Below are 24,061 nucleotides of genomic sequence, written 5' to 3' on the forward strand. Positions count from 1 at the left end.
GAAGTGGTTTTCGATTTTGCTTGGTTTTAAATGACAGTGGGGGAGGGGAGCACATTTCCATTTTTGTCATAGGAAATAAAATGAATGAAATAACACATGCTCTATTTTATGGGATTGAAAAATATATTAATGATTTTAAATCCAGAGCATGTTACCAGAGCATGCACATTACAGTCTTTCCATGAGTGCCTTTGTGTGCACTTGGGTAAATTTGGTAGGTAAGCCAATTGTTCCAAAGCCTCTGGGGTACAGCATCCCAGGCTCTCTGGGAAGACCAGGAGGGGTCTTCTGAAATATTTTAAGATGACTTTTACTTTCCAACAGTGTAAATTGCAATGTGAATTACTATTCATTGAAAGGTTGTAAGGAAACTGGGGAGCAGCAGCGTTTAGATATAAATTCCACTCCATTATTACATCAGTTTTTCATCTCCTGAAGTGAGAATGAGTTTTACATGTGAATTTAGAATAAGAGAAACTGATTGTTTGAGAAGCGTTGATTTAAAGTGTATATAGGTATATGGGTATATACTAGCAATCAGATGTTTAAAGTTCGTGTTCTTCTGTGGGTGCCATGCCAGAAAAATACCTACTTGGACAGTATGAAGTACATAAATATTTATTTATTATATCTTAATGTATAGATTTTAACACCTGATATTAGGATAGCTCTACACCCCTGCTCTTTTTATTGAAACCAATTTGATTGTTGTTTTAACTTTTATGTTCCTGTGCAGTTTGCAAACTTTTTTCCTGAGGTTAAGAATTCAAGTGTCATGCCAGATATTCAAGCATCAGTTTATAAAGATCTTTCTGTGTGGTGTTATCAGAAGGAACTATTCTAATATCGTCAAAGACAAATGCGCCCACAGATCCAGAACTATACTACTTATATGTAATTTTTACATAGAGATAAAGTATCATTAAACACTTTGTAGAAGAGGAATTGAAATTCTAAAATTCATTCCCGTCTGAATTAACCACCTACCTTGAGGCCTGTAGGTGATTAGTGCTCTCAGCACTTGTTGATATTAAAATACTTGGAAGGACAGTCATAGGACTTCTTGCACTTCCAGCTCCCAAAGGCTGGAATGTTTAAAATGGGTATGAATGTAGTGTATTTGATTTTTAAATAATCGAAAGTGTGTCTTTATGCTTTTATCATTAGTTTGCTCTTTGAAGTAAAAAGAAATTTGGGATTTCTGATTAACTTCCTCAGCTAATGGAACACTTACTGCATAAAATAAGATTTGACATAAAATGGTCAGAAATAATCTTTATTTGGTTAGCACAGTTATACACATTTTGAAACTTTCATTATGACTTGAAGTTCACTTTCTCTGAGTTAGTCTAATTTTTAACTGAGCAGTCTGTACCATCATGACATAGTTTTTCCTCATATTATCAAAAATGCTACAGAAATACTAATCTAGAAGAGCAAGCTTTCAAGGGTAGATTTAAGTGTGTCTGCCGTAGAAAGAAATAGTCTTATAAGTAAATCATTATCTTGTGTAGCTGTACAAAGAGTTTTCTCCAGGATTTTAAGGTTTTATTTTTAGTTTCATTAGCATACTCCTTAAAATGTTTAAAATACTCGAGTGGGTTGAATTTTCAAAATGGAGCATTACCTTTTTTGATAGAAAAACAATTTAAAGTGAGACACAACAACTTTTATTTTACTTCATTTATTAGCTTCTAATTAAATAAAAACCAGCAACAGAAATTAAAATCTAAATCACAAAAGTAGTTATCCAGTGTATTTCAAGTGCATTTTTCAAATATATAATTCAGATATTCAAGCGTTATTATATAAGCTGAATTCAAATTTCTTTGAATATATTTAAATAACATTTCAAGTATATTTATGGAATGTTAGAAATAGAACAAGCATTATATTTGAAACAAAATGTAAACTTTTTAAAGTTCAGACACTTTCAAAGACAGATAAAAGTACCAGGAGGAAATCTACCTTTAAATGGTATCTTTGTTAGTGGAAAATGTCTGGCAGTCTCCAAAACGGCAATTTAACTTCTGTTCACCAAATCACAAAACACCAACATCCACACTTTCAAAGACAAAGTGAGATCACAATATTTGTTACAAATCAAAATATACATTACACTTTCCTTCAGATGGCATATCCAAATCGTGTTTACTCACAGACAGATGCACCTAAATCACCAGGATTGCTATAATCCTTTGAAAGTTAGGCAGAGTGTTCGCTGTGGTCTTGCATTACAGCCAGGTTGTTTTCCCGGTATTACTGTGTACTTTGCAAGGGAAATCCTTTGTAAAGAAGTCTTCTAATACTTGTGGGTTTGGGTTTTTCTCCATCCGCTTTCCCTACTTCTTTTTCTCCCCTTGGAGGGGTGGGTGAGATGATGCCTACACGTTGTATTGTTACTCCTTTTTAAGGAAGAAATTGTTTGCACTGACAAGTGGGATATTAGGAATCCAACAGGAAGTTTACACTGAATCAGATCTTTGAGAAGAGTAATCACATTTCGGCTCTCGATTAAATTGTCCTCTAAAGTTTTTCCAAACTTTTCGGGTTGGTCAGGATCTCTCTTGCCAGTCGCCACGTTTGTTTGGCAGCGTTTTCCAGAGCCGAATGAGGTTTGCCTTGAAACAGATCTAAGTTCGGTAGGAAGTAGTGAGGACACCGCCGGCACTGCAGGCAGGAGATAAGTTGCAGCAAAATCCCGTTAAGCCGATCACCCAGGCAAGACTCGTCCCAGTCTGACTCCCGGGGATGCTTTTCACACTCGTAGGAAACCAAAGTCTTCATGTGGTAATTGTTCAGGGGCTGGCCTGGCAGTTCAAGGTGACGATCCCGTAAGGTTTTGAGGATGGAGAGGCATTTCTTTCTGCAGCCCCCCATCTGCAGTCTGTTCTCTGCTTCCGCGAACTGCAGCACCCAGGCGTCGCTCTCGGCCGAGCTCTGTTTGCCGGCCAGGGAGTGGCACTCCTTGGACAAGAGATTGAACCCTTCCGCTTTGACCTCCGCCACCCGGTTGGGTCCCGGCCAGGGGATGTGGGGAAGTGGCCAGTGGGCAGCACTCCTCGGCCAGATCCCGGTGCATTTAAAAGCCGGGGTGATCTGCACCACGTACCTATCTCGGATTCTCAGTTTCACTTCGCTGGTGTCTGCCACCATCTTTACCACATCCCTGTAGCTACATTTGTCTACCGCTTGAGCCACCAGCGTCTGAAACCTGGACCGGATTTTGCGCGCCGAGAGGTAGCCGGAGGCGGTAATGAATTCCACCCAGAGGGACATGCTCCTCTTGCGCCCGTCGCTCAACTTCAGCACCGCGCAGCCCGGCAGCGAGCCGTCGTCCACAAAGTTGAACACCCCCATTTGGTTAAGGTAAAGCACCACTTCAAATTCGGTGGGGGAGATGACCTCGAGGCCCTCGTAGCGGTTGTCCATCTCGTTGAGAGAGCTGATGAACCGGGGCTCCTGCACTTCCACTTCTTTAAGCACGTCGGAAACTACTTTGCAGACTTCCCGGATAGTTTTTGCAATGGCAGCTTTCCTGGCTTGGCATTTCTCATTGTAGTATTTATTCAGATGGTATACCAGCTTGGCCTGGGCCGCGATCATGTTGGGGCAGAGATCCGGATTGTACACCGGAGTCTCGCAGTAAGCTGTGGGATCCAATGCGGCTGCTAGCGCTGGAGCCAACTTCGGTGGAGAAACGGGCCGCTGCGCTCAGAAATGTACCCAAACGCTCTCCGATGTGTTGCTGCGGTGGGTTCCTAGCCGCTGCTTTCCCCTTCCTTTTATCTTTGAGCCCAGACGGTCTTAAAGTGAAAGATTGTTCTCCCCCCTCTCTCGGTCTTTCTTCCTCTTTTAAAGAATCCTTGTGTGAGAGAAACGCATGGAGAGATCACCTTCTCAGTAATGAAAACAAAAGTTGCGCTGAGACCCAGCAAAGCTCTTCCAGTAGTCAAAATAATCAACCCTTTCCGTATTTATTTACGCTTTCCCGTAATCATTGTGTATGCTGGACTGTTAATCAGATGGAGGAAAAGTGTGCTGAGTGTGTCGGGGGTGAGTGTGAGTGTGTATATGTCAGAAGAAGCTGCTGTTGGTTTGTCTAAGAGCCCAGATGCACTCGTGTGGAAATTATAAAGGCAGGGCCAGGCAGGCTGGCGGCCAATCGCCACTGGGCTCGTCACGACAGCCTCCTTCAGCTCCAACCCGGCTAATTAATCCCCCCTCATGGATATAGGCACACAAACTAAAGGTAGGAGGCTGCTGCCGGCAGAAAACCACGCAGGCCACCTAGACAGTTTTGGAAATCAAGAGGAATCTCTCAGCTTTGGTATTAATTGAAGCATGTTGACGTTTTGAAAAGACTTGGCAAAGTGGTTCTCTTCTGTGTTGAAAACCCTGCCTGTCTTTTTGCAGGGGAAATGCAAATACAGGTGTATTAATGGCCATCCATCAATTAGTGAACTAGATGGGGTCTTCTAAAACAAAAGTCAGTAACTTGCATTTAGGGTAAGATAATTAACGTCTGGTAATCCTTGAGGTCTTTTTAAATGCAGGTTGAGAGTTTGCTCTTTCATGTATATGTAAGTTGGCTTTAGATGGACTGATGCCTGTGTCATTTGGGGGATGTTCCTATATGTTAGAATGGGGTTTTGGGTTGGGTTTTTTGTGCGTGTGCGTTTGGTGTTGTTTTTTTGTTTTGTTTTGTTTTGTTTTTTAACACTATGCAGCGTTTTATCTCTGGTTTTTTCCCCTCATTTGCAGTTGTTGAAAGGAATATGAAAATTATTGCTTTGTTAGGTGTTGTCTACCCCAGTTTAAGTTAGGATGTTTAAAAAATGTTGAGTGTTACTCCCCCTCTCCCCAACTGCAGCCCTCTTTGTACTTTGGTAGACTTGCCCAACATAATCAGGACAGTAAGCTTTGTATGCACTGATGGGAATATTTTAAAAATAACTTATCTCTGTGATTGAGAGATTACTGTAATGTGAGTTCATAGCTATGTTTTAATATGTGAAATCAAAGCAGAATCATGGAGATGAGACCTACTGGCAGATAACTGTTCTGAAAATGTTCACGTTTAGGGTTTCTGGCTTGCTTATTGATGTATAATTATACCTCCTCGCTTAAGTGTCCTTAGTGGTGACCTGACAGTAGACTTCTAATTGTTATAGGATTTCATGTGATTTGGTTGAGGGAAAATGGGTAAGATTTTAAGAGAAAATTAATTTGCAGTCATCCAGAGCTTTTAAATTTAAAATATCATTTGGAATACTTTGAAAGAAATCAGCATTTCTGCATTTTGGAAACTTGAAACAGGAGGGGGAGAATGGATTTATATAGAATATGCTTTTGGTTTTTGTTTTGTTTTGTTTTGTTTTCTGGTGGTACCAGTTGTGTCCTTAATGTACAGGAAAGGAAATAAATACCACTTAGGGATTATGTAGTGGTTTTAAAACCTAAGCAGATTTTTTAATGTCTACCTTTAATTTAGATGCCATCTCTTTAACAATATTTCCAGCAAAATCCTATAACTCCTGGTAACAGGTCTGTAGGCTCTTTCCTTCAGATCCGCTTTCAACAAGATCTTGTTCCAGGCTCCTACTTTTTACTCCAGCATTTGCTTGCTTATTTATTTATTTATTTGTTTGTTTATTTGTTTTTGCACAGGTATGAGCGTCACAAAGCCATCTATTATTTCCTTTTCTCCTTATCCAAGAGTAATAGATTCCGATCTAGCTTAAAATAGTACATGAGAGTTGGGGCTCATGGCATCCATCTACTGTTTTCCCCAGGAACCTTCTATTCCCTTAGGAGCAGGGATTGGGAACAACCCGAAGAACCCCTCCCCACTTCGCAGGCTTTGCGGGTGAATGCACTGCTACCTTTTGGCAGTTGGAAGAAGAAGAGGAGGCAAATCAGAACCGGAGAACCCTCGGCCCAGAAGGCGGAGAAGTGCCTTGGCCTCAGGGGGAAAGCCGCGTCAGGCTCTCACCCAGCGCAGGTTCCCTCTCTCGCTGGTCCGCACTCCCGAGCCATCCTTCTTTTCCTCTCTCTCTTCCATAGGGATTGTTTCCCTGTGTGCCCGTCCTTTTAAACCTTACTTGGTGTCCTCGGGTTCTCCACTGCTCCAGGCCACGGCCCCTGCCCGCGAACCTCTCGGCCCCGACCGCCCCCCTTGGGCCCCACGTGAGGTCGCAGCCAAGCCCCGCGCTTTCTCGTCGCCGGCCGCGGGCCCTGCCCAGCGCAATCTCCCTGGGGTTCAGAACAGAATTGCTCGGCCAGGACCTCGTCCCTCGATTTCTTGGGCCACCTGCAAGTGTCCCCGGTTGCCGAGGATGTGCAGCCTGGGACGCGGAGGCCCCGGAGCCGTTTGGGGGGCACCGTGGTGCGGCGGTCCGGATGGGTCTCACGCGAAGGACGCGAGGGGCGCCGGGCCGGCTCGCTGGAGCCAGGCGCGCAGGTGGCGCATCTTCGGGGCTCACTGTGCGGCTTAATTGGGTTAAAGCGAAGCTAAACACCGAAGCACTTTGTGCAAACTAATTGGTGTAACCGGGGCCTTTTCACTAACGATTTGCACTTTGAAGAAGAAAAATGGATGGTGAGAAAAGGACTAAGAAACTCGTTAGTCGTAGAATGTTCCAGGGAAGTGAAGTCATTCTGTTTCAAGGACGCCAGGACTGTGTTTTCTGGGCTGCTTCCTCCAGCACCCTTCACATTGGGAGCTGACAGTGATTTACATAACACAGGATTCACCCACCCGCTGCTATCACTGCAGGTGAACTGGGCGCCCTAGAATAATACTCCAGTGCAAGTTCTGCTTGTTGCTGCAACACAGTGATTTTCTATTACACTGAACACGTGAAATGAATTGCCTTCTGTAGCTGAAACCTTTCAGTGATCTTAGTAGACACCTCTCATTGTGGAAGGGAAAATTAAACTGTCCGAGGAGGATGTTTTTCTGTCCCTTAATTTTTTTTAATTGAAATGACCTATGTAGAGGAATTTAACATATATGGTATATTTTTATGTAATTCGGCCGCTTTTAATCTAGGCTTTGGAGATAGTTTTGTGGGAGTAACTTATTTTATAGTAATTTTTTGAAACACCTTTGGCCTATTGAACTGGTTATTTCAAATGAGGATGCACTACCTGGGGATAGCTTAAAATCAATTTATTTACTTATGTGAGAAGTTATAAAACAACTCTAATGATCCCAATCTTACTTATATATATATATTTTACTATAAATATAATCTTAGTACTAGAATAAAAGCTTCTGTGTGTCCCATGCTTTAGGAGATAAATGCTTAATTGTATTCGTCCTAGGCTGTGCAGGCATCTTTGACACGAGCTAATAATAGAATGATAATTGAAGAAAACTGACCTAATTGAAGGGAAAAAAAAAAAGCCAAGAATCTCATGATTTAATGATAGTTTGAATGATATTTGGGATTTGACTTGAGTTTTTCATTTCATTTACTTAGGATACTAGGCAGCCTTGATTTAAAATGCACCGTTTATGAAAAGAATCCCAAAAAAGTCACAAATACCATTATTGTACATGTTAGTAGCATTAATGAATATAAAACAATTAAATACTGTGATCCTTAACATTTCCAGACATTCAAAATAATAATGGCAAAATATTTTTTTCCTGAAGTATTGTTGCTTAAGTAACTTACCCGCATTCTGTAAACCTACATAATTTATATGGGATACACAAAGTAATGCATAAATAGTCACCTTATTAGGTTTAAAGGAAAACTATTATGTTGAGAAATGTAGGAATGCAAGGTTTCTGTGTTTTTTTTAAAAACTAATTTAAATTTGAATTACATGTTCATAAATTTAAGCCACTGTGACCTTTCATCTAGAAAAATGTATCTGTTAGGGAATATGCATATACATGTTAAATGCTCAAATAGATATTGTTTTGTGTTTTTCATATTTGCTGGCTGCTCTTCTATTCACAAGTATTCATGAACTTAAAGTTTTATTTTTTTAATATGTGCTTATTACACTGGGGAGATAAAAAGAATATGAAGTTGAGTTTATTAAATTATTTATCCCTACTGCTGGAGTGGCTTTGAAGGCTCATTGTACGCATCTGATTTCTGCCTCCCCCCACTTCGTTTTTTAAATGCACCCAGGCTATTTCATCTGCTTCATTCTGCCAGACACAATATATTTCTTTTTTTACACTAGAGAAATTAAAGACAGATATTTGTGCAGGGTTTTCTTTATGTGTCACATTAAATAAAGTAAAATAGAGGGAGTTTCTCTGGTAATCTAATTTGATGGCATCTCTACCTTTTTTCCTGTTGTGACTCCTTGTATAAGAACACTTGAAAAAAAAATAGCTTGAGAGCTTCCAAAGTTTCAATGATTTCTTAAAACACTTATTTCTTATTTTAATATCAGGCTTATGACAAAGTAAAGCAGAGAATTGAGGTCACTGTTGACACAATTTAGACCCTGTTTTGTTGTTTCAGCCAGCGCATCCTGATGATTGCAGTTCTTTAAAAAATTATTTCCTTAATCCTTCACTTGAATGATCAGGGCTGTGGCCTTGGTTTTGCTCACCCCCTGTACCCATCGTATAGTCAGCATTTGTTGTGGGGACCACTTCTTTTCCCTACAATGTTCCTTAGTAAATTTGTTATTGGTGCTAATAAACGTTGGAAAGAAAGTCAATTTGAGATGAAAGATGGACACTGGAAGCGTACCTTACCAGAATTATGACCACTGCTGGATTTGCAGATTTGTAGTGATTCTGGATAATTCTGGATAAAAATGTTTCTTTTGGTAGAAGAAGAAATTGAAAGCCTGGGTTATTTAGGTAATCGGCTCACTTTCCCCACTTCATTAGAATGTATACATAGAGGTGTAGGATATTTTAAGTTGCTTGTGTAAATTGAAAAATCTGAGGGGAAGTTTATTAGCCAAAAGATTTTCTTATTGCTCAAAACAGATTGTTATCTTTCTTCCAAAAATGTAAGGATATTGGGGTTAGTCATTTATTTATTGAGTATTATGGAGGAAGTGTTGGTTCCAATAGTCCAGTTCCTCATAGACCCTTCAGAAAGTCACTGTCCTCTTTATGATGTAGAAAATTCAAATTCACTTTATGAGATTTCAGCCTCTGTTTTTCATTCAGATAGTGTAGAAATATTCTGACGAGATAAATGGGCACAGGCAGTTCCTTTCTTTATGAATGTATGAAAACTAGGGACTCCTCAACCCATAATTCACGCGGATTTATAGACATTTGTGTATGTGACCACAGCCTTAGTACTCTTAGCGCATTAGAGTTTTATTGCTCTTAGAGAAAACAATGGAATCCGATGCGATTAGTGTCTTAATCTGTACATCTGTAGTGGGTCATCTTGGACTGCAGAGCTCTCATTACTGTCCCATACTGTATGTGATTAAGCCACAGGAAATATTCAACATGACCTTGAGACTAGAGTATGGTATGTAGATAATCAACATTCAGTGATTGCATGTCTAAAGTAACCTTTTCTACATCCAATTTACAGTTTTGGAGCTTACTTTTTAATGAACAAAGCAATTCCTCTACTAGGATTTATTTTTTTTAATGATCAGCAACTGGAGTAATAATCTAAAAGAATAATTATATCAAATGAAAACTATTACCTTGTATCATATATATTTTATGTAATAAAATAAAAGCTTTATAGAAAAGGAAGGAAATTCGTTTATAAATAGGAATTTCATTTATGGTTTTGCATATATATATATATATAGATATATATATGATATAGAGATATAAACATCTGAGAATACACCACCTAAATAATGATTTCATTTTCACTTATGATTATTTTCACTATTCTAGTAATACACATTTTAGTGTACAAATGCGTATCGTTTCTAAAAAGCCTAATTTTCCATGACTTATCAAAATATCAAATCAAAGTCCTAGTAAGTAGTTAATACTTTTTAATCTACATGTTTATTCATTTTGTCTGCACATCTAGATCAAAAAGCATGAGAGTGCAGAGTTTGTAAGACTGTAGTCTTTCCAATAAAAAATTGTGAAACCACCAAATAGAAAGTATACCTTTATTTTATTTTTATGTGAAATCTGTTTTTATTATTTAAGTCAAGTTTATTGATGTGTATTTTATGTACAGTACCATTCTGTTCTCTGGTTTTTCCACATGAATGTGCCATCCTGTGAATTTTAGCAAATATCTAGAGTCAGATCATCTGGCACAGGCATAGAATATTTCCATTGCCACAAAAGTTTCCTCGTGCCCCTATTCTTCTTTTTAATTCATAAATTTTATGATTCGTTTATATGCATCTGGGTGGTTTACTTTTGTGTCAAAAAATCCTTGGGTTGTAAATCTTTATTTATTCCTCTAGAATTTACTATTTTATCTCCCTTCTAATTTAAGGCCAGTTTTAATCTAGTAGCACTGAAGTGGAGGCAGAGTACAAAATGATATTTCAGATAGGCAAGCAATCGATTTGCACTTTTTTGTGTTCCGTAAAAGTTGTTTAAATATAATGTATGTCACCTTAACGCTAGGTAAAAGATTTATTTTTCAAACGAACTGCTACTATATGTTACACAAGCATGAGTGTGTACATTAGACTTAAGAATATAGTTTATATTTGAATGGCAAATGCGTAGTACACAGGGATTCCTCATATAAGTTAGCAACATTTGAGGCATATTGGTAATGTTACTAGCTCTCTGTCACTGGAGAAATGAATCTCCTTTCAGTATTTAAATTACATTGTACTTTACATTTTCAGTAAATTAATCCTCCCTTTGAGTGGTAAGGGACAAGGCCAAGGAGTTTGTTAGAACTAATATTAATTAACGTATGCACATTCTTGGAACATATGCTTCTAATCCTAATTTTATATAAATATACATTGTCATTTAAATTTCAATGGTTATAAATACTCCAAACAAAGAATTCTTAAATTGTAGGAAAGCAGACGTATTCGTTGACCAAGATGCTCTTTCAAGTATTTTGCCTTTTTTACAACTTGGAGTAGTCCAACTAGTCTTCTGTTATTTTCCCCAAGATATAAAATTATTTAAATGTTTTCTGTTTTATATTTTTATTTGGCAATTACAACAGAGATTTTAATGTTATGCATGCTTACAGGCCTATTAAGAAAGAAGTTATTGCTTTCTTAATAATCTTAAACCATTTTTAGAAAGTATACTCTTTTTATGGTTCGCAAAATAGCCTGTGCACGTACACACACACACACACACACAGAGTATTTCAGATAGGAAAAGATTGAATTGGCCTCTATACATTTATTTTAATCTGTTAAAGGGAAGCAACTACTAAATCCAAGATTCTTGTGGCCACCAGGACATAATATCACATCTGCAAGATTGGTCCATGATAACCTAGACAGTTTTCAGTAATATCTTCAGAGATGATGCTAAACAGAGTTTTTAAATAATAATAACCGGAAGTTCTGACAGTGTATATACAGATACACACTGTGGCAATTAAAAGCTTATCATAAGCTTTTAATCGCAAAATTGAGAAATATAAAACTTCGCTAGCCATTTTCTCTAAACACAAATATACTGTTCAGTCACCCACACGCATAATACGTATGTGTATCCATAAAAACACTTTCATAGATTTAAAAATTGTTTTCTGCTTTCCTGCAACAGATGATGGTTAAGTTTTTTGCAACCTGAACCTGTATTTGATAAGGAAATTGCGTAACTCCCTGGGTGGGGAGCCGGGGTGGGGGGTGCTGGGGGGGTGATTTTAGGGTTTCTTTTGGTTTGGGGGTTTTTGCTTTTTGTTGTGTTTTTTTTTTTCTTTTACTAGCAAATTCAGTTCTTCATTTGTTTTGCTCTCCACGCTGCATTAGCACAGTTTTCCCCTGTGTGCATCTGCCAGTGTACAATTTAGCCACGGGCATCTGTAGACCTTGTGGTGATCAGTATTGCAGGCAAAAGCCATATGTGTTTAAATAAAAAAAAAATCTCTTTATTTCATTTGCTGTTTTAACTGGATGGATAACTTTTGTGCCTCAAGACAGAAGAAGAAAAAATACAGAAATAATTAATTGCCTCTATTCTTGAGGCAGTTCCATTTCCCCCTCCAATATGGAATGCTTGTCAGCTTTCCTGATAAATGACTGCATGTATTTGCATAGATTTTACATTAACACAAAAATTAGTTTTATTTGTGGAAAACTAGTTTACATAATAATATAAAACCTAGTGTTATTGATTATGTTTGCAAACATTGATGATTTTTTAAAGGGGTCATAGCACTCTTATGTTTCAAAGATCTGATCAACCTATTTTTTTAACTTATATTTTCTTTTGCTCTACATGGTTTTGCGCTAACAAGACAAACGTATGAAATTTTAAAGTCATAAGAATTCTTTTCTGGGTGTGTTCCTCACAACTGCTTCAGACCCGTAGTTATTAACCCTCGTTCTGGTAAAAAGATTCTGATTTTAAACTTCAGCCGAGGATTATTTTAAAGACTTAGTACCAATTACAGACACCTCAGACAGTTGGAGGATTGCATGTGTGGGAATGATTTCAGTTTTCATATTCATGTTATCAAAAGGATGGGCACTATCATGGGTGTGTGTGGTTGAGCTCGCTCCTGAGACACTGTGCATTGTTTGCTACCAAATTTAAACGACAACTGAGAACTATTCTCTCCGTCTTCGGTCTGTTTCTTTGGTCTGTTTCTTTGAGTATACTTACCCGTTGATCACCCTAATCCAACCTTGAAAAAACACAGTGTGCCCGAGCCATGTGGGTGCTGCAAACCATTCTCTCTCTCTAAGTGGCAGGCAGGAGATGTTTATTCATACTGTAGTCTGGCATCTTGTTGTCTAGAGGCAACCTGCTAATTATGTGCTATCATTGTATTATCCATGTTACGGAAAATTCAAATATGTTCACTGCTGTTAGTTACATCACAAAGCTTTTCATAAAATATACTTCCTCCTCCAGAAACCTGCTACACTTAATGGCCACCTAAAGCAAGAGTCTCTCTGCCACTTCTTGATTCTGGGACACCCTGGGTGCCAGCTGTCACAGCTCAGCTAATGATGACAAATGCCCCGCTCTATGCAGATTGCAGAGTTTGCAGGCTGCCGTGAAAGGCAACCAGATTACCTTTCCTCAGATAGTAACTTAACCTTTTAAACTCATGTCAGAATGAAATTATCAGCTGCGATAGTTCCAATAGCTGTATCTTTAAAAACAAAAATCAGAACAGGATCAAAACACAGACTCCCTTTTTAAAAATTTTTCCGAGTTGGGTATCATTTACATGGCTTGACCCTGGAAGGCCGGGATACTCCTAAATGAGGAACTCTAGGGAAAATATACTTTACAGCCGCACCAGAATGTGTATTTGAACTCTGCGTGTAACTCAGGTAGTGTGAATTATTGAGAGCATTATCCAAATTGTTTAGTCTAGAAAATAGGCTGGAATAGGTGGAATTTTGAGGGAAAAATGTATTCTTTCTTTCTCTTCATCGAGCAAAGAGTGGAAAAGCCTCTGTTCTCCTGCTGGGTGTACTGGCCCAGCCTGTTTGAGATAAATTTTTATATTATTTTTTTAAAACTGTGGATTATTCCAAAACGATTTAGAAAATAATTGTTGCTAATAATTGGTTTTCCTATTTTCAAACTTGAGCTTTTGTTTTAAGCTGCTTATTTCTTCTATAGAAATTTGTTATTACAGTTATTCAAAAGGGTAATGGTGTCTGTGTGGCTCAGTCCATTAAGTAAGTGTTAAGCATCATACTCTTGATTTCAGCTCAGATCATGATCTCAGGGTCCTGAGATCCAGCCCTGCCTTGGGCTCCTCACTGAGCATGGAGCCTGCTTCAGATTCTCTTTCTCCCTCTCCCTCTGGTACTCCACACCCCCCCAAGAACAACAAAAATTAATAATAATAATGAACACTGTTAACCATGATGTCATGCAATGCAGGGGATAAATTGCCTATTAAATGAGATAATACAATTGCAACATTCTTTTAGATTTACAAAAAACTTTTATATGCATTATTTCACTTGATACTTAAAATAATTCAGTGAGTTGAGAGTAGATGGTGATAAGAAAGGGGGAACAAATCTTATGAGTATTTGATCACATTTAATCTTCACAACAAATAGTAGTCCCCATTTACCAATAGCGACTGAGGCTTAAACAGGTTAAGTGTGTTAGCAAGGGTAATTGCAGAACTAGGTTTGTCTGACTGCAGCTGCTCTCAGCACCACAATATCAAGACTGTATGTGGCAGAGATGTAGATGTCTGTGCGCGTGCGTGAAGGCATGCCTGTCTGTGCTGTCTGTGTCTAAGAGGTAATTTTTAGCAACTGCTGCTGGGATATAAGTAAGTGTTATTATGAAAAGAAACTACCAGGCTTACATTTCCATTAAGAATATGATTGTTTGATGAATTTTAAAGATTAAGTTCTTTATTAGGAGGCTTTTAATCAAGTAAATAGTGAGGCTGTTTGTATGTTATAAATCTTTATTTTATGAAAATAATGTATTGATCACATAGAGAGAAACTATTTAGAAAATACATGTGCTGTTTAATGAACATCAAATTGGACTATTTCACCTAAAGAAACATTTCATAATAAAACCTATGATTAATGGGATATACTTTTATAAAAATGACGAAGAGAAACAATTCAGCAGTTAATTGAATAAAATATCCATTTACTTTTTTTATACATATGATTTTACTTGGTGATATCAGTGAGTTATACCAGCCATGGTATTGCACATCTTTCAGTTAAGACACATTAAAAATGCTCTTTCATCATGGATTTAAAAAAAAAAAAAAACAGTTGTTTCTAAGAAAGCTATTTGTTTGCCAGTTGTTTTTATTCCTTACTAAATTTTTATTTGATGCAGATACTACCATATAAGGAATTTTATCAATGATGTGTCTGTTCCTGTTGTGAACGCTCCATCTTTATATGTTTTAATTATAGAATTCTATTTATAATTACTAATTAGCACTAATGCTTAGTAAGTTGCAAGTATTTCACTGTATATAAAAATTATGTAGAATTTACAATGGCCATCTCATTAAAATATATTATGCAGTTAGTGCTAGGAGGAAGAACCTAATTCTACTCCATGCGTCAGATATTTTATACCAGGGCAAGAAGGAAACTTTAGAGGAGAACATAATGCAGCCCTCCTCATTAACTGCCTGAATCTTCCCTACAGCATTACTAAGGAATGGTCATCCAGCCTCTACTTTTACCTCCACTGATGACAACTTTATTATCTACTCAGCTAACTACTTCGCATTTACAGACAGTTTTGATAGTTAGAAAGAGATGCTTCTTTTTCTTTTTTAAATTTTATTTATTTAAGTAATCTCTACACCCAATGTGGGGTTCAAACTCATGACCCCGAGATCAAGAGTTGCATGCTCTTTGACTGAGCCAGCCAGGCATCCCAAAAAACTCTTCTTAATACTGAACCAAACTTTTTTCTCCTTGAAACTTTCACCTTTTGTTGTCTTAGCCTTACTCATTTAACAGAAATAAGTCCTTTATATTCATCATTTAAGGTATCAAATTGAATATCCTCTGACCTTCAGCCATCACAACATATTTTAAGTCATTTCACCATTCAAGACCCATTCTCATACATCGTTTTCTTCAAGTGAGTTGTGTAAATTTATCACTCCCAGAGTAGATTGGGAGATGTAGAGTGGAGAGGCTTCTGTTAAGTGAAACACACTCATATTCGCTTTTGGGGGTTGTCTTCATAATCCCGTTGATAAATGCTGAGCTATATGCCAGCAAATACCATATTTGTTTAAACATATGTTTTGGAGTCCTAAGTACATGACTCTTTAATGTTTCCAACTCATTTTATCTTACCATTTTTAGCTGTTTCTCCTGTGGTTTGACTTATAAGTTATGCTGTTGTTTTGAATAAGAATAATAGGCATAAGGGTTCTTTCTTAAAAGTTGTTACAGGCTTTTTACAGAACATTCATAGCAAAATGGGAATTAACTATAATGAATCTACTGTTTTTGCTCAGCTAAGTATACAAAGAGGCTAATCCACTTAAGATATATGGCTAGATTAGACTCACCCAATATTCCATAGCCTTTATGTAGTTTTTTGCCAAACACTTGAAATCCTAATACTAGTTTCTTATGGCGTTATCAAAATATGTAACTAATAAGCCCCATTTGGGATAAAGTGTACTTTATATATTTTGACCTATTTATCAGTTTTGCTTTGTCAGCCTTTTTTTTGTCTACAAAGAGCATCTACACATTTCCCATAAGTTTGAAGAATGCACAGAAAAAACAATAAGTTTTTAATGTAAATAAATATGTTCATAGAGTCTTATAATATTATTGGAATAATTTTCATATTGATCCACTAATATTTGGGTGATAATTTTTGGTAACAATAGTTTCTAAATAACTGAATATGGACAGAGGCAAATGCTTTTTAAGAGTGATGTATTTAATAAGTTAAAGCCAATGTGAAAACATTTTATTAAGCTAAAGTAGTTTCACCAATCAGGACCCATTCTTCTCTAGTATTTTCTTCAAAAGCAATGCCTAAATCTGAATATATAATAACCCAGAGTGAACTGCTGAATGTAGAGTAAAGAAGCTCTCCTTAAGTAATGAATATATCGCTGGAAAAACATACCCAGAAGATTAAGTAATAAAAGGTAACCGATATTAAGTATTTTGATAAAATGCACTGTGAATTGTGTAAGAAAAAAAAAAAGAAAAAACTTTTTAAGTGATATGTTATTTTAAAGCCTTAAATTTCTCTGAGTGGAAGCTCATGTTTTTATTTGCCAAGTTTTTTTTTCCCCCCTAAATAAGGATATTTCATTAATACATTATTTACTATTGCTGTGACATCTAGGCAATAAAACACAGAGAGAGCTGGCCTCAGATTTGGCTTTCTTGCAGTTTGTGTCTCGAATGGAGAATAAGGAAGTCCAGTGTTTTTACAAAAGAAACATTCTCAAGTGAAGAGTGGCCCCATCTGTTTCATCTGGTGGCTTATGCAATAAGAGGTGTTATCGCATGACTCTAAATGCACAAGCAGTTGTTTTATGAACTCTTTTTGTGCTTTGAGGAGTTTATAAGTTGCTTCCCTATTGTGTGTCAGTCCCAGCTGACCCAAGTGCATTCTGCTGAGCATATTTGGGGGATAATTAGAACTAATGAAGCCTGGAACATAGCTAATTCTCTAAATGATTTATTCTTATGCTCTTGTCTGAGTCCTAAGAATTCTCCAAATCATAATCTAGGCCCTCTGTTTTTGCTAGCATTGTGTTGATACTGCTACTCGATTTTTATGTTTGTTTGATGGGCATTGAAAATAAAGATTGTGTATTTGAAATCCTGAGAAAAATGGTTCAGAGTAAAAGTTTGTGGTATTTGCTAGTCCCCAGAGGTGAGGGGAATGCCAGTTCTTCATCCTCTTTTGTTTTTGTGTGTATATCAAAAAGTTTATACAGCGCCTGTGAGAGATAAGGGGATAGACGATATCAAGTGATAAGAGCCTCTTTAAAAATTATGTATCCTTGGGGAATAAACCTGCAAGCAAAAGAACTGAAAATCTCTAATGGAAGTTCCCTATTAGGTTTCCTGAGGAAATAAGAAAATTTTTAAAAATCAGCCTTCATGTTTCAAAACTGGTTCACTGATATGGCTTCACAGTGTTAGCCCTGTTGAGACTGACATTTCTCTCATGCCCTCGCCAAGTAGTCAGTGATTCAGTGGCTTGAAACACTTGAAATCCCATCAACTTGCTTTCATTTCCTGTTATAACTGTTTCAGTGAGCAGCACTTTTGTTGTGCAGGTTAAGATCTGGTAGCTTACGAGGGTGTCCTAGAATGAGGACAGACACCATTGCCAACACAAGAAGGCTATAACTTAATTAAAGGCTCATGCTCAGGATATAAGATACTGAAGTCCCTTCGAGTAGGTAGTTGTTGTAGCCTGTGTCTGATTCGCTCTCCTTTGTCTGGAAACTCTAACATAATTCGTTGTTGAGTTACCACTTTTATCTCGTGATCCCAGTATATACAATTCCCCCTCCTCTAGAGCCCAGATAATAAATACTTTGAGACCAAGTACCGTTCCACTTCACTGGATATATGGAGACACGTAAGAGTTAGATCGTCAGCTCCATAGCCCAAGTAATGACTTAGGAACCAGTCGGAGATTCCCTGATCTTTATCACAAAATGTTTAATGCTTCCTCTGATAAATCCAAGTCTTACTGTTCCTCATCTTTAACCCCTGCTGGAAAGTCACCTAAACCCTCAAATAATAGTCTTAGAACACTAAAGGAAAAAGTTGCAGGTGATTGTTATTTCTTGGGCTTGAAGAACATCTTTTTTTCTCAGTTTTCAATTCTTCCATCTCTAAAAGAGACAAATAGGCTTGATCAAAGTCAATAAATACTGAGTTCTTATCATATGCTAGGTACTGTGCCAGATCCTTGGTCAGTGTTACTGCACCTTCCTCTGAACAGCGCTATCGTAGATCCTGCTGCTGTCATTTCATTGTTGAGAAGCTGAGCCACGGGAAAACCAAGTAAGTCCTCCAAATTTGCAGAGCTATGAATTTGCAGAGCCAAAGCTGTACAGCCAGCCCCTCTGAATCCAGACTTCAGAGCCTGCTTTCTTGGTCATCCCACTACACTTACCCTAGTTTGTTTTCCCTTCTGTAATATAAGGGTAATGATACCTATATCAGTATTGCACAGATTAAATAAATTAATACACATAAGGCTTAGACTATTGTCTTAACTTGTATTCTCCAAGTCCATACAGTAAGTACAGAACTAGAATTCTAACCCTGCTTTTTCTGCCTCTAGACCCCTGAGCTTACCTAGCATAGCACTGAGGTGAATCTTTATTGAATGAATCATGAAATGAATATCATCTGTCCAGTGGAAAAATTTGTTAATTTTACTGGCTGTTTTGATAGCCGACAGCAGACACTCAATGCTGGTTGAAGGAGTGAATGATTATCCTATAACCGCTAATAAAATCAGTATATTGATGACTCTCAAATTTATAGCTCTAGCCAAGACCTCTTCTCTCAACTCCAAACACATTTACGCAGCTGTCTCCCCCACATCTTTTCACGTGTGGAAGATGTGTATCAAACATAACCTCTCCGAACCGAACCCCCGCCCTTCAACCCCAGCCTGCTTCTCCCGCAGGCTTCCCTGCTTCGGCAAACAGCAGTCCTTTTTGCCAACAAGTCGGCTGCCATTCTTGACTCCCCTCATGTTTTCGTAGCGCAAATCTGGTGCGTCAGCAAGTCATCCAGAATCTGATTCGCTCTCACCAACGTTATTGCTTCCATCCCGATCAAATCACCCTCATCTCTTATGTTTGCTTGTAGTTATCCAAGAGGCGCCTTGGTTTCCTCCCTTATCCTCTTCTGGCTTTACCCTCTCTACTCTTTTCTTGACATGGCAGCCAGAGAGATCTGTTAAAACTAAGGTCAGATCATACCACTCTCAAGTTCACAATTCCCTAATGGCTTCCCACCGCAGAGTAAAAAATCCAAGCCTTTGTTAGCCCTACGACCAGCACCTTGCCCTTCTGTTTCTACCCCCTTTACCTCCTGACATCATTGTTTATGACTGTCACCATTACTGTGTCTTCACCAAGCACCCTGGCACCCACTCACACCAGGACCAGTGCATTTGCTGGTTCTTCCGTGTGGAGTTCTCTCTGCTTCTGGTATCTGCATGACATTTTCCCTTATGCCTTTCAGGTGCTAACCTATCTAAAAATGAAATACCCAGTCTCTCCCTGTTCCCGCTCTGCCGCCTTTTCCCCCTACCATTTACCACTATCTACATATGTTTTTACTTATTTATCACGATTAATATCTCTCTCCCCACATTTAAATCTAAGCTTTTAATGAAGGCAAGGATTTTGTCTCTCCATTGCTGCGTACCAAGGATCTAAAACAGTGCCTGGCTTATGATGAGTGCTCGATAAATATCTGTTGTTGGGAAGGGGTGGAGGGAGGGAGAAATGGGTATATAAAGGGAAAAAAAAAAAACAGGAAAGAAGGAATGAAAGGAGATCACCAGTTAATTCTGCTGCATATTTTGTTTGTCATAAAGCTATGAAAACTGTACTTAAAAGTTGTAACCTAATTCACAGATCTTAATGGCATCCTGACATCATTGACCTTTTCCTCGTTTTTGAAATTTTACTCTCTTCACAAAGGGAATAATATTAGTTATTGAACTAATATTAGCTATTCTGGGCAGGGCCTTACGCTAAACACTTTAGGTATGCAGCAGGAGACTCAGTGGGATTTTTCCTCTGGTCCCAGAATTGGAATCCGGGGCTACGTAGCAAAGAAGCAACTACTGTCTCATTTCCTAAAGATCTGAAAACAGTTGAGGCTAGACAATGAGTATGCATTCCAGTGGGGAGACATTAAGTTAGCATATAAATATATAAGCAAGTAAACAACTGTGTAACATGTCAGCTGGTGATGAGTGCCCTGAGAGGTAGATATTACCATCTCATTTTTGGAGATGAGAAAGGAAGAGCTTAGAAAAGTTAATTAAGGGCCTCTGGTTGGGGCTGGGACTTGAAACCATCCTTTGCGACTTCAGGATCCATACATTTAACGGTTGTGCTCTACTCACTGTATCCATTCATTACCCTGTTTTGCCTCTTTCCTCACTAACTCTGAGTTTTCACCATTAACTTGATTCCCCTTTCTCTTTCAAGCTCTAACCTCTTAAATATGGGTGTACTGTTTAGCTTCTCCTCGTCTTATGTTATACAACTTGAATGATCCTGTGTAGATGCGTCACAAATCTGTGCCTTTAGTCCTGACCTCTGTTTCCCCTTCATCGTCATTTTCTCCTTCTTGGTGGACACTTTCCAGATTGATGCCCCCATTCTCTCCATGTTTTCTGCCGCCTTCTCAAGTAGTCAAAAGCTTTTCCTGAGAAGTGCTGTATCTCATTTCTCCCTTTGTTTCTGTCATTGGCTTGAGTCATTGCTGTAATTGCAAAGACTTGACATCCGAGTCATCACTGACTCCTTTCCCGCCCTTTGCTCTTTCTCTACGACCCCCGTGCTCTGTTCATCAGCAAGTCTTGTGGATTCTTATTTTTTCCTGGTATCTTTCTCATGTATTGCTGTCATACCCATACCATCACCCAGGTTCAGGTCTTTATCAATTTGTTACTCGCCTGTGGCTCCCAGTGCTGTCTTCCCCTTTTCTAGGCCATCATAAAGAAAGCTGCTGGACAGACTTTCTCAGACACTTCTATCATGCTACTCCCCTGTTAAAAACCTTACTTTGACTCCCAATTCTCAGAAGCGGAAGGGAGGCAGGAGGAAAAGGAGGGAAAGAAAAGAGCCACTCCTGGCATTCAAAGCTCTTCACTATTGGGCCACTATAGCAATATTAACTTCACTGCAGTATAGCAATATTAACTTCTTGACACTCTACCTTGAACTCTCTGCTGCAGATTATTTTCCAAACATAATTCTTACATTTCTTTCTCTACCTTTTTACCTCTCACTCTTCACCTATCAGAATTGCATTCCTTTCTTTTAAAGTCAAATGTATCTTTTCTCTGATTTTCCCAAATAAAAAAATGATTTTTCCTTCTCAGTAATCTTCTATCACTTGACTTTTCTAAGTCAAGTGCAGATGAGTGCTATCTAAAAAAGTATTTAAATTTGTAAATGTCTTTTGTCCCCCAAATATATTTAAAATTCCTGGATGATAAGCAAAATTTTATCTTATTTACCCTTGCCCCAAAATACCCAGCATAAGACTGCATGCATAGTAAATGACTGACACATAAATGTTGAGTGGATGAAACTTACCTTAATCTTAAGGTATCAAAAATGTAGGAGGAATATTAGGGCATGTTTGGTGTTTATAAGGAAACAGTGATCATAGTACACATTTCATCTGTAGACCAGCCCCACAAAAAAATGGGCAAACTAATTTTCAAGCATTATATTTCATCCAAGATTACTATTAATAATATACATATAGTCTATTGGACAAACTGGCTGGCTTCTATTTGCTTTCCTGAGAATTATTAAAAACCAAATATTGTTAAGTAGGTTGCACAGCCATCTCAAGGTGCCACTGTTCACCTGGTGCCATAAGACGATATAAGGGAGCAATTCCTGGGGCTCTTTCCTGCCTTATATTGCCACACATGGCAGTTCCGAACCTTCCTTTATCATCTGATAGTCTTCCCTAAAGACACTTACTGCTCAACACATTTCAAATGAGTGTCTTCATTCAGGAGAATTTAGAGAGGTTTTTGTTTTTTGTTTTTGTTTTTTTTTTTTTTAAGATTTTTGTGTATTTATTTGACAGAGATCACAAGTAGGCAGAGAGGCAGGCAGAGAAGGAGAGAGAGGGAGAAGCAGGCTCTCTGCTGAGCAGAGAACCCGATGCAAGGCTCAATCCCAGGACCCTGAGATCATGACCTGAGCCGAAAGCAAGAGGCTTTAACACAATGAACCACCCAGGCGCCCCTAGAGAGATCTTAAATAAATATATATATTTTTAAGATTTTATTTATTTATTTGAGAGAGAGAGACAGTGAGAGAGAGCATGAGTGAGGAGAAGGTTAGAGGGAGAAGCAGACTCCCCATGCAGCTGGGAGTCCGATACGGGACTCGATCCCGGGACTCCGGGATCATGACCTGAGCCGAAGGCAGTCGTCCAACCAACTGAGCCACCCAGGCGTCCCTTAAATAAATATTTTTAGCACTCCAGTATTCATGAGTTGTGAAATCTCTAGTATTAAATATGTATATCAGAAGTATTTGAAAATTATAAAATTATCATCTGGTTGTTGACGACAAATGGATATCTTACCTTGGCACGAGCGTACAGCTGCACAGGCTTGCCCTGTTTTAATTGTGTATGTATAGAGTACAACAAAAAAAAAATGCAGTTGTAATGCTTTCTAAACTTCAGCTCAGGAATGCGCAAAAACATTCCTTTATAATTCCTAGGCAGAGAACTCAGGTGAAGAACTTTTTAAGTCATTCAATTATCAAATATTCACTGAGTATCCCCTGTGCTCTTCACTGTGTCCTGATGATACACCATCACTGCCTTCACAGAGATTTTAGGCTAACAGGAAATTAAAAAACAACTTGAGTGCACAATTACAATTATTACAATTACACTGAGTGATTAGAAAAGGAGAAGTTTCTAGGGGTCATAAGATGGGTATGTAAACACAATACAGGAAAGCTTTCTTTTTTTTTAATTTTTTTTTTTATTTTTAAGATTTTATTTATTTATTTGACAGGCAGAGATCACAAGTAGGCAGAGAGGCAGGCAGAGAGAGAGAGGAGGAAGCAGGCTCCCTGCAGAGCAGAGAGCATGATGCAGGGCTAGATCCCAGGACTCTGGGATCATGACCTGAGCCGAAGGCAAAGGCTTTAACCCACTGAGCCACCCTGGCGCCCCCCAGGAAAGTTTTCTGAATGAAAAACCTCAAGGATGAGTAGATTGGTCCTATCAACAGACCTATCAAGCATATATATATATTTTTCTCTTCCCATCCTTTTGTTCTCAAACACTATGCTAACTAATACAGTGGAGCTTATAGCCTCCACTGTGAAAAGCAACTGCCTGGAAAAGATAGAAAACTCATAAAAGAGTATTTGGGCACATTTAAGCTGCTTTTCAGGTTTCTGCCTCGAGTGATAGGTATAGAAACTCTACCAATGGAGATATAGAAATATTGGAGCAAAAAACATGTTTTCTGGGAAGATGAAGAATTCAGTTTTAACTACTGAACCTGTGGGTTATCCAGGTGGAAAAGTTAAGAAAGCAGCTAAATGTAGGACTTTAGAGCTTAGGAGAAAAGTCACATTTTCATCATATTTTGTGTAGTGAGAAGCATGGTAGTGCTTGAAAGACATCAGGAGACAATATAGAATGAAAAAGGGTTCAAGGACATTATCCTAAGGAGTACCAACAGAGGATGATGATCCAGGAC

General features: G+C 38.3%; 2 protein-coding genes across 10 annotated transcripts in view; one reads left to right on the forward strand and one right to left on the reverse strand.

Annotated features, from left to right (window-relative positions):
* The window catches only part of NBEA (neurobeachin), a 682,324-nt gene that overhangs the window by 492,889 nt on the left and 165,374 nt on the right, over window positions 1–24,061 (forward strand). Inside the window, exon 1 of one of the 9 annotated variants that reach the window (XM_059377719.1) lies at window positions 4,169–4,252. The exons of 7 other annotated variants lie outside the window; for them this stretch is intronic. The gene's annotated coding sequence lies outside the window, so the exon portion shown is untranslated. Of the gene's footprint in view, window positions 1–4,168; window positions 4,331–24,061 lie in introns of those variants that run through there. One more of the 9 variants, XM_059377720.1, reaches the window with a different exon arrangement.
* On the reverse strand, window positions 1,261–4,108 carry MAB21L1 (mab-21 like 1). The gene has a single exon (XM_059377721.1). The coding sequence runs from the start codon at window positions 3,604–3,606 to the stop codon at window positions 2,527–2,529; it is 1,080 nt and encodes a 359-aa protein (XP_059233704.1). The 5' UTR covers window positions 3,607–4,108; the 3' UTR covers window positions 1,261–2,526.

Source organism: Mustela nigripes, chromosome 15, assembly GCF_022355385.1.
Source record: "Mustela nigripes isolate SB6536 chromosome 15, MUSNIG.SB6536, whole genome shotgun sequence".
Classification (NCBI taxonomy): domain Eukaryota; kingdom Metazoa; phylum Chordata; class Mammalia; order Carnivora; family Mustelidae; genus Mustela; species Mustela nigripes.

Coding starts and splice junctions, on each gene's coding strand:
- MAB21L1 (XM_059377721.1), bottom strand. CDS start 3,606: ATGATCGCGGCCCAGGCCAAGCTGGTATACCATCTGAATAAATACTAC.